At 44.1% G+C, this 10,966-nt stretch overlaps 2 protein-coding genes across 3 annotated transcripts in view; one reads left to right on the plus strand and one right to left on the minus strand.

Annotated features, from left to right (window-relative positions):
- ndrg4 (NDRG family member 4) overlaps nucleotides 1-3,690 on the plus strand; it is a 77,782-nt gene extending 74,092 nt beyond the window's left edge. The window contains exons 15-16 of the mRNA XM_008280249.1: nucleotides 412-450; nucleotides 1,802-3,690. Coding sequence (XP_008278471.1) covers nucleotides 412-450; nucleotides 1,802-1,956 — 194 coding nt within the window. The 3' untranslated portion in view covers nucleotides 1,957-3,690. The remainder of the gene's footprint in view (nucleotides 1-411; nucleotides 451-1,801) is intronic.
- A 3,636-nt stretch (nucleotides 3,691-7,326) lies between these two features.
- LOC103356171 (olfactomedin-4-like) overlaps nucleotides 7,327-10,966 on the minus strand; it is a 16,541-nt gene continuing 12,901 nt past the window's right edge. The window contains exons 1-7 of one of the 2 annotated variants that reach the window (XM_008280239.1): nucleotides 10,222-10,337; nucleotides 10,013-10,135; nucleotides 9,725-9,943; nucleotides 9,261-9,414; nucleotides 8,955-9,182; nucleotides 8,098-8,266; nucleotides 7,327-7,955 (exon numbers count right to left, since the gene is read on the minus strand). In XM_008280239.1, coding sequence (XP_008278461.1) covers nucleotides 7,502-7,955; nucleotides 8,098-8,266; nucleotides 8,955-9,182; nucleotides 9,261-9,414; nucleotides 9,725-9,943; nucleotides 10,013-10,135; nucleotides 10,222-10,278 — 1,404 coding nt within the window. In that variant the 5' untranslated portion in view covers nucleotides 10,279-10,337 and the 3' untranslated portion in view covers nucleotides 7,327-7,501. Of the gene's footprint in view, nucleotides 7,956-8,097; nucleotides 8,267-8,954; nucleotides 9,183-9,260; nucleotides 9,415-9,724; nucleotides 9,944-10,012; nucleotides 10,136-10,221; nucleotides 10,338-10,966 lie in introns of those variants that run through there. The other variant, XM_008280240.1, reaches the window with a different exon arrangement.

Here is a 10,966-nt window from a genome sequence, read left to right on the forward strand (position 1 = left end):
GTCTGAGTCTACTGAGTGGATCAGATGGTTCTAGTTAAACTGGATCAGAGGAGTCAGCAGCTGGAGTCGATCAGAATCACTCAGGAGAAGTTAAGAGGTCATGAAGCTATAAGAACATTTGATAAACACAACTTTCTACATCATCAGAACTCATAACTGGAGTTGCTGCATGTATATTTATGATCCAGCAGATTTTGTCATATCTCCAGAAGACCTTTAATAAATCTATGAAAGAACCAAACTCCTTGTTTTATTTTTAGTTCTAGGAGTCGCTGAAGCTCAGGACTGACGTGATGAACGTGGTCTTTACAAGTGGATGGAAACCGTTGTTCAGACTGTGTCTCTGTAGTTGTGTTCTGTTGTTGCTGCAGAGGAACTGAGTTGTGTTAATCTCCTCTGTCTGTTCTTCAGTCGCGTATGTGAAGGATCGGAGGTTGAGTGGAGGTCCAGGTACTGGTTCCTCCTCACCGTCACCTCTGACCTCCTGCTGCCCCCCTTTTCAGTTTCAGTGCTGATCGGTTCTTTTTTTTTTACGTTTGCACTCATTTCTGGTTGTTTCTTTTACCCTCGAGGGCATTGAACCCCATCTTTGATTTGTCAGAGATGATTTTTCCTGCCAAAGGAAAAATACACTGCCCTCCTCCCCCCATCCCTTTACCATTGCATCTCTTTGCATGGCGTGCAGCAGCTCTGAGCGAGTTCTCAATAAAAAAAAAAACTACGATAGTTAAAACTGCACAAACTGCTGACAGAAGCAAGTGTTTAAAGGTGAACCACTGAGATCTGAAAGCTTTAATTACAGTTTTCAGTTTGAAGCTTTTGTGCAACGAAGCCTCAAATTACGATTACTGTAATTTTCTTGGAAAACTGCTTTCCAAGAACCAAAATAGACTCGTCAGAGGGATGCTTTGAATTATATACTCTCTATCTGGTGACCTAATTACCTCCTTTAAAAAAAAGAAGTCTTTTTAAATGTTAATTTCCATGTATGTCCCCCTGATATGTAAATGAATTCAGGATTATCAGCTCTCCAAAGCTGCATTAATAGGTATTCTTTGGAACGTATGATGTTAAAGAGAACAAAACAAAAAGAAAATTATCCCAAAATCTGCTGTTGTTGAGCGTTTTAGCATCTTTGAACTCATTGTTTTGGGTTTTCCAGCAGCAAAAAGCAGTTTTTAGTTTAAAAAAAATCAAACTCAACCCAAAATAAATGGCAAACAGACAAAGTTTAGCATAAATGGACACCAAACCCCATGTTTTTGTGTCTTTTAGCTCCCTGTTTATCACTTATTATCACAAAACTGTGATAATCCCAAAACTAAATGGCAAACTGACAACATTTAGCACAAAGAGAAACACAAAACATCCACAGAGACACACAACGATCACGTTTTAGTGTCTTTTAGCTCACTGTTTGGGTTTTTCACCTGACAAATGTCATTTATTTCCAGCAGAGGAAAGCACACAAACAAACACCAAACCACCAGAGTTCTAAAAGTTAGCTAGCTAGCTAGCTAGTTAGCCCTGAATAAACAGTTTGTTAGCCGTATATATGTGTTTGTGGAGCCCCGAGTGCATGATGCTGACAATGTGTCTGAGTTCAGGCACATTACCAGCTTTGACTAACAACCATCCCAGCTGTTGTTTGAGCCAATCAGCTGCCTTTTTTCTCACCAGCTACCAAGAAGGAAAATCTTCAGTTCTCCACATTAGCATGTTCTCCCCACATCCTCCCAGCATCGCAGTACACGCTTTAGACCGACCTATCATAACTCCGGGTTCTCCTTCCTCCTCCCAGTGCCATCGGCCAGTATGACCCGTCTGGCCCGGTCCAGGACGGCCTCCCTGACCAGCGCCAGCTCCATGGACGGCCAGCGTTCCCGGGCCTGCACCCACTCCGATAGCACGGAGGGCGTCGGCACCGTCAGCCAGACCATGGAGGTGTCCTGCTGAGGCGCCTCGGGTTGGAGGGAGGCGGGATGGCGGGATGGCGGGACGGTGGCAGCGGCGGCGGCGTCTCTCCGTCTTCGCCCGTCTCCTGCAGATCCTCGTCCCTCCTCACTGTAAAATACCATCAGTATTCCACTGAAACACCTTTGAATCCACCTCAGCTCCCTTTCAACAGCTGTTTTCGTTCTTGAAGTGTCATTCTTGTGTTTGCTGAGTGTCTCCTCATTCTTTGCCTGCAACCTTTTAAACCCCGCCCCCCTCACCCCCCCAAACGAAAAACTACACCTGTCTGTCAACAGCAATAAAGAGCTGCAGGTTAGTGTCTGACCAGAAGGGGGCGCCGCACAGAAACATCTGGTAGCAGGTTTTTGTGATAACTTCTCTCTCTCTCTCTCTCTCTCTCTGTGGTGTTTGTAACGGTTTTTTACGTGTCTTGAGGTGTGACAGGAGAAAGGGGTGTGTCCAGGGTTTGACGGACAGCAGAACACAGCCTATCGTAGCCAAGTGCACCTGTAGCGCTTAGAGAGGATTCGTTAGCTTTCGTTAGCATAGCTAGAGCACAGCATGCAGGTTTAAAGCTGCACTGAAGCAGCGCGACTCTATATCAAACCACAATTAGAAAGAAAAAGAGAGGCGTCGTCGGCGTACGAGTGTGTTTTTTATTATCGTATTAATTCAAAACTCCATCTAAAGTCTGTAAACTCGTATTTTCCTCGAGTCGCTACACCACCAGGGAACCTCACCTGCTTTTATTACTTTTTTTTTGCAAAATGACAATCTGGATCAGCTCATTTTCAAGTGGGCCTAAAATGATTGATGGAAAATTATTAGCCAGCCTAAATTCTGTGATCACAGCTTCTTCGATGTGAATATTTTCTGGTTTCTTTCCTCCTCGGTGACAGTCAACTGAATATCTTTGGACAAAACAAGACACTCATTGATATTTTTCATTATTTTCTGCCCAAACAACTAGTTGATAATCGAGAAGATAAAAACTCCAGACAGGCCCGACCGATGTCTCGTAACTAAATCTAATCCAAACGTTCCCTTTTTGTTCCGTTTGGAGCTGCATTAGTGCGACGTTGCTGAGTGCAGCTTTAATCTGTGTGTCATCTCACATTTCTGAGACAATCCACCACATAATTCTAGGATAGACGACGTATTTATGAACACGTATATGCATGTGAATGTAAAGTAATCTAGTACCAGAGTAGTAACTGAGTAGTGTTCTTCATTAGCACCTTAATAGTCGAATAGCGCCATCGTCAGTGTGTAGCCGCTGGACCTGGTTCAGCTCGTTGACATGACAATCACACTCCGATCCAAACCAAACCAGACCAGGAGGGTGGAGGGACCGAGGTGGAACCCGGGCCGACCCGACACCGGCACCAAAGACGCTTCCGTTACAGAGCCCGGCCCCTCCCAGAGGATAAACCAAAGCTGCACACACACACTCTCACACTGAAGGAAAAGCTGCGTGGGCCGGGTTCTGCAACGGAACCAAAGAACAGACAGTAGAACCGACATCGTGTGGTGTCAGTTCTGATGAAGACATAACCTCACAGTGTAGTTCGTAAACAAGTGTAGCTGTAGATTAGTGAAGCTATGTGCTGCTGTCTGTGATCCTGGACCACGTGAACCCTCGGAACCCGGGCCGGTTGTTGGCGGCACGTTTTTCTTCACCGTGGGCTCATTTTTAACTGCGATATAAAGTTCTGCACGTCTACGGAAACAGAACAACCAGGACGAGAAGTGAAGAGAACTCAGGAATGTCTCCTGATAGTATGACACAGTTAGAATGACAGAAATCTGACGAAAAGTTGAATTATTTCATTTACAAAAATTGACAACACCTGGAATCAACTTGTACCAACCCTGGAAGAAATGGTTTCGCTTCACATCATGAATATTTTACAGATACATTACCTGCAGTTCACTTGAAAACATACGTGACTGTTGGTTGCAGCCTAGTCAGTCTTGGCTTTGTGGTTGTCTTGAGGAGCTCAGAGTTTTTTCCAGAATGTGACAAATGGTTTATTTTTGGCGTATTCCTAAATGGTGGAACCTTATAACAATTTTAAGCTTAGATTTGGTTTGTCAAGGATTAGAAGTTCAACAACCATCAGAAAGTTGAAAAATCCAGCAATTCTTTCAGTTTCTTGTTGGTACATTTTAGCCGATTTTTCCTTTATTGTTGTGCTAACGTGCCGTTCAAGACCCGCTTTGGGGTTCGGAGGGTTGATGCAGATCAGAGTTGGGGTCCCCTGAATTGTTTAGCTTATTAATTAATGTACAGTATTCATGCACTTCTCTGCTTTCAGTTTCACTAAAATAAAAAACCCTTTGGTCCCCTGTCAGAAGGGGCGTAGCTTCCAATCGCTGAGGTGTGCGCTTCCCTGAGGCGGCCTGTAAGGGGCGGGGCTTTTTTGGCGCCATTTGGGCTCCAAGCTCGGAATGTAGGGCAACCCCCAGCCACCTTAAAAAAAATAAAAATAAAAAAAAAATAACCCCCTTTCCCCTGAAAAAATCACAAGGTGCCCCGGCTCTCACAGGCAAACCCAGTCGCACCCTAAAGGGCTATCAGCTGAAGTCACTTTGTAAGAGTGTTGTAGTTTGTGACCACCAGGGGGCCCCGGAGAGCAGGACGAGTTTTATAATGCAAAGAGGAAGTGGCGAGGGCGCCGTTGGCAAATCACAGAGAGAGACGTATGGGCAGAAATGTGTGCCTAATAGAAGGAACTGAAGCTGAATCATTTCTATTTTAATTTCTGGGTTTGAATGACTTTAATTTATTGGATTGAAACCATTCAAATAGACTTGAAGTTGAAATATCTTGAAGTTAAATTCAGTTGCTTTGATGTGATCCTCGCTGAAAATGTGACTCTTTACGTTCAGTTTTCACTTTCAAGTTCAGATTTATTGGAATACGGTTTCAAGCTAATAAATTCAAATTGCTGTCACATTTGTTGAAGTTGAGAAGAGAGAGATTGATTGAAATTCAAACTTTTGTTGCATTTATTCAAGTTGATAAATTCGAGTTCAAACACGAAACGACTCAGATTCAGTTTCCAGCAGCTCTCGTTTTTTCTGGCCGCGCAGAAGACTGAATGTTTAAGGAGAAAGAATGTGAACGTGTTGAAGAGATTGTGACGCTGGAGGTCAGTTGCATGTAGCGGACCGTCTATTTTCTGCATCCACACTTTGGTTTCCTCCCACATGACTTCGCCCAAAACCGCCGGGGGGCTCCTGAATGTATCGTCCCTTTTTGAAGTGCTGTACAGTATCGTCCACCCACCATGTTTGCACTTCCATCTGAAACCTTCATCCTCCTCCTCCTCTTCCTCCTCCTCCTCCTCCTCCCTCTTCAAGGTCTTTAAAAGTTGTGAGTCTCCTGGTTTCTGCAGACCTTGGTCCTCCTTGCACTTGTAGATACTTTTTATTTATAGAAGGTTACCTGAACCGAACACTGAGTATTTCTGTTCCTCCCATCGGAGTTTTTTATAGGCAACAGTTAGGGTGTAACCTCATCTTGGTATAACGATATTAATTCATGTGTTGTTACTCTTCTTCTTCTTCTTCTTCTTACTGCCATTACGATTGATTTGTATTAAGCAATAAGTTCTTTTCTTGTTCGGGTTGTTTCATATTGTGGGAGTCTTCCCTCTCAGCTTGTTTCTATTCACAACAGTAGAAGGACTCTTACCTGCTTCGTCGTCATTCAGATGTGTACTGTAAAGTTTAATTATATTCTATATAAATACATATACAAAGTAAGCTGTCTCTGTCTGTGTACTGATCGAGTAACAAGTAAGAAATAAAGACTTTACGTCAGAATCTGAGGCGTCGCGTCGTTTTTCTGTCGTGTTCTGAGCGACTTTCACCTGCAGAGCTGTGACATTTCCTGCATGAATTATGTATAATTTTAATGTTATTTATTGGAAAGATGCATTTACACAATAAAAGTCACAGAGTCTGCATACAATCTTAGAAAATCAACACTTTCCATGGAGATTGTTGACCTTTTTTTTGGACCAAGTGAACTTTTTGAATCAGAGCCTGCAGTTAAGGACCAAATCATTCACAGCCACGACACATTTAGATTTACAGTGATTTTGATTTTTTTATTAGACCAACAGGTTTCCTCTGGCTGGAAATGACATAAACAAGTGACAAAAGACAGGAACACTAGCCTTGGAATGCAAGAGACTGATGACAGTGACTAGTGTAGGAATGCTAGTTGCTAGCCTACTTATGCTAGTTGCTGGCTTAGGACTGCTAAGTGCTAGCTTAGAGATGCTAGTGACTAGCCTTGGAATGCAAGTCTCCAACATAGAGATGATAGTGACTAGTGTAGGGATGCTAGTTGCTAGCCTACTTATGCTAGTTGCTGGCTTAGGACTGCTAAGTGCTAGCTTAGAGATGCTAGTGACTAGCCTTGGAATGCAAGTCTCCAACATAGAGATGATAGTGACTAGTGTAGGGATGCTAGTTGTTAGGTTTTCAATAACGTGATAGTAGGTTCGCATTAACTGAAAAAACAAGTAACACCTGAGCTACCGACTAATATTAGTAGGGTGAAAAAAAAATGCTTGGCTACTGTCTAGTAATCCCAGTCATTAGCCAAATGATGCTAGTGACTAACGTATTGCTAGCAAAAGGGATGTCAGCAACTGTCCTAGAAATGCTAGTACTTGGCTTTGGAATACTAGTTGTTGGCCTAGAAATGCTACTGGCAAGCTTAGGGCTGCAGGTCAGCAGCTAAGGGACGCCAGTGACCAGCTCGAATTTGCTTGTTTTGAAAATGTCTCTTAGTAAGGCTAGTTGCTCGTCTATAGATACGAGTGTGAAGCCTGGAAAAGCTGGTAACAAATCTATGATTGCTACTTGCTAATGTAGAGCTGCCGGTGACTAGCATTGACACGCAAGTCAATCATTGAAGGATGCTAGCACCATGTCTAAAAAATGCTGGTTGCTTGGATATTAGTTTTTGACCTAGAAATGCAAGTGATTGGCTTAAAAATGCTAGTTGTTAGTGTAGTCATACTAGTACCTAGCTTAGGATTGTTTGTTGCTAGGCTAGGGATACTTGTGATTAGCCTAGAAATGCTGGTGACTAGACTAGGAATGCTAGTTGCAAGGCTAAAGATAATACTAGTAGAGGGATTCTAGTAACCAGCTTAGGAATGCTAGGGACTAGCATAAGAGCGCTAGTAACTAGCCTAGCAATACTAGTTGCCAGCCGAGAGATGCTCAGGACTTGATTACAAATACAGGTGACTAGCAAAGGAAGGCTAGTTGCTAACCTTGGGATACACGTGCAAATCTTGAAAATTACAATTAATAAGCTTTAATTGAATACATTAAAAGAACAGCAAAGGAGAGAAATGAATTTATTGAACAGACAGTTATTGTATTGGTGGAATCATCCAAACTGAGACGTGTACAAGATGCTGAATTTAGCGTATAATCAATCATGTGTAGCACTGATATTGTCACACCACACCGATGCTTCCTGCCTTTATTAACATCACATTACTGAAGAAAACATTTAAAAATAATCACCTGATAAGTCAAAGATAACCTCATAAGAGACCATGTAGGAGTCACTGTAGGCGTGTAGCATCTGGTCCACAGGGCTGTAGTTCAGGGCCTGGATGTTGGTGGCCATCTTGTTCATGAAGATGCCGATGTTGAACCTCTCCTTCCCTGTCACCGTGTCGAACGAGTAGAAGATCTCCTCCATGTCTTTGCTAACGTAGCGCGTAGCGTAGAGCACGCCGCAGGCCATGAAGGTGTTGGTCACCCCCAGCTTGTAGACCGAAGTGCGCCAGGTTTGGCCCAGCGTCGGCGGTTCACTCTTCTCCAGCTTGGAGAGAACCAGGTTCCCAAAGTCCTGGGAGGTGGTGTAGATCACCCAGACACCGGACTCATCTGTGGCCAGGTCCAGGTCGGTGTACGGGTAGCACTCGTCCAGGTGGCAGAAGTTCCCCTTTGAGTTGTACCTGAAACAGAGGACAGAAATCGTGTTTCAATAAACAGACAGAAAATTTTGAAAACACTCGTGAGAGAGGCCACCAAGAGACCTCAGAGTTCTCTGACCTGTGAATTATGACACATTTTAATTCGGGATGTTACCAGACTCACCTGGTGCCTTCGGGCAGCTCTACATTGGTCACAATTTTGGTGGTGAGGTTGAATCGACAAACTTGTCGTTGGTTGTAACAGTTGTAGTACAGAGCTCCTGCATACAGAACCACATTCGGACCCTGGATGGTGTTGGTGGTCGGGTTGGAGGAGTGGATCTGGACATTACCTGCAAGAAGAGCAAAGTAATAGCACTTTTATTTAAGTCCAAGTTTTCCAGAATCATTCACTGCTGCTACTTTAACATCAGCACAGTATTTATTCAGACAAAAACAGCATTCTGTTGCTGCAAATACTCACTACAGCTGCAAATGTGTATCAGTCCTCCGCTGAAAGTAGTCCCAAGCAAAGCTGTCCTCTATTCTAGTTTCAGAGTACAAGTGGCACACCTGTAAATGCTAATGACTAGCCTGGAAATAGCAGTTGGATAGCAGGATGGAAGTGACTAGCCTAGAACTGGTAGTTGCTAGCTAGGCATGCTTAGGATGCACAAAGAAACACTAGCAGCTAGCAAAGGGGTGCTAATAATCAGTCTACGGATACTTGTTGCTATCTTGGAAAAGCTAGCACCTAGCTTAGGTTGCTAAGCTCGGGGTAGTAGTGAAAAGCCTAGAAATGACAGTGAGTAGATGAGGGATAGCATTTGCAAAGCTAGAGATGCTAGTGACTACCTTACAAATTGCTAGGTTTTAGATGCTAGTTCCTAACAGAGGGATGCTCGTGACCAACTTAAGAATGTGAAGGACAAGCTTCAAAATGCTATTCAATGATCTTCACGATTCATGGTCTTCACTCTGTGATCTCAGCAGTAAGGCTGCAGGTCTTTGGTCCATCAGAAGAAGAACCCAGGTCTTTACCTGGAACGTTCACGCCCGCGATCAGCGAGCTCAGACTGTGGTACTGACGGACGTAGTGGGCGTATCTGTTGCTGGACGTCATCATCACCAGCCAGTACCAGTTCTCCTTCCCATGTTCTGGTTTAGGATCTCGACCCCAGGCTCCGTACTTGTAGGAACCCGGATACTCTCCTGCCGTGTAGATCCTCGGCTCAGAGATGTTCAGAATCTCACCGTGAGGACACGAACCTGAAAGCAGGATGTGGAGTTAAACATAGAAGTCCAACATCAGTGGTCCCACAGCGTCTCTGGTGGTTCTGGACTCACCGTGTGGAGGCTTGGTGGGTGGAGGTGCTGGATGGAGTCCGTTCCTGCACTGGTCCAGGTCTCTCCTCAGACGCTGGTTGGCCTGTTGTCTCTTCACCACCTCCTGGGTGTCGAACTTCTCCAGCTGATCCATTTCTTCTCGAACAGCCTCCATCTTAAAGGAAATCACCAAAATGAATCAGAACACAGTCCGTTTGGACTCGTTCTGAGTCATTCTGGACAAATTCTGAGAAGGTTTGGAGGATCTGAGTTGTTCCGAACAAGTTGTGAGTTATTTGGTACCAATTTTAAGCCCCTTTGGACACATTTTTGAGGCATTTTTTACACATTTGAGTCGTTAAGTCAGTTTTATTTCTAAATATGGATGTATGGAGTCACATGGGTGCCATTAAAAATATGCAAAAGGACAACAAAAGCTCAATTCTACACACTGTCTGGTGTTGTGTTGTGTTGCGTTGTGTTACCTGCCGTTCGGTGTCAGCAGTGAGTCTGTGATGCTCCTCTGTGGTTGCGTTGAGTTTGTCCAGCAGCAGCCGGATCTCCGTCATCTCGTTTTGGATGACGTGCAGGCTGAGGACTCCGTACAGATCTCCGTCGTCCTCCTTCTCCAGGACCGACACGTCTTCATGCAGCTGGGCCAGACGTCGGTCCAAACCCAGCAGCAGACTCTGCAGCTCCACAGTCTGCAAGAACAGCAGCGGGTTCATTTTACTCTGTACGGTTTGGTTCAGGAAGCTTTACCTCAGCGTTACCTTGGACGGAGTGACTTTGGTGTTGCAGTCGGAGGCCTCGTCCTGCACCGTCTTCAGCTTGTTGTGAGGAAACATTTGCTCTGAGCTGCTGAACTCGCACACACACTGACCAGGTGGGTTCGTCTGAAATCAGGAACAAAAAAAAAAAAAAACTCCACTAGAAATGAAGTGATGGAGGTTTAAATAAAGGATGTTTTCTGGTTTCTTACCTGCCGAGTGACGCCGATCAGAGCCCACAGAGGAAACACCGCCTGCAGCAGCTTCATGGTGGATCAGAGTTAACGAGGTTTTGATCCGGACGATGTTCAGCAGCAGCTTCTGTCTCGTGAACCCTCCTACTGCCAGCTGCATATGAGCGCGACGGCTCACTTCCTCTTTGCGGTTTTTAGTTGCAGCAACACGAGGAATTTACTACCTGATGAGGAAACGAGATTCCAACACACACGGAACTTCAAATATCAAATCACAGTTTCCTCCTGAGCTCCTCAGAATCAGATGGTTCTTCATCTGCGGTGTCCAAACACTGAGTCTGCTTTCTGTTGCTTTCATGAATTATTCTATATCTATCACCAACTTTGAGCATCAATATTATGGGATGTATTACAGTTTAAACAGGAAAACTGCAGCAGTTCAACGTCTATGATTCACTCTGTGCAAACAAAGTCGGTCAAAATTTGACAGTAAAAAATGGATGTAGAACTGATCTGGTGTCAGGTTCTACCAGAACCCAGATGTGTTCTTCCTCCTAAATGTCATGTGTCTATCTGCTGGACTGATGAAGTTCTGAGGCTAAAAAATGATGGAAAAAGTCCATAAAAAGGACGTTTTTTAATAATCATGGATAATTTTTGAAGCATCTGCAAATTGTCGCTCAATTTGGATCCATTTTTAGGCCATTTTGTGTCATTCTTAAGTGTTGTCGATAGTTTTCGTGTCATTTTGAACAAGTTTTCA

Source organism: Stegastes partitus, unplaced genomic scaffold (genome assembly GCF_000690725.1).
Source record: "Stegastes partitus isolate 25-593 unplaced genomic scaffold, Stegastes_partitus-1.0.2 Scaffold188, whole genome shotgun sequence".
Lineage (NCBI taxonomy): Eukaryota > Metazoa > Chordata > Actinopteri > Pomacentridae > Stegastes > Stegastes partitus.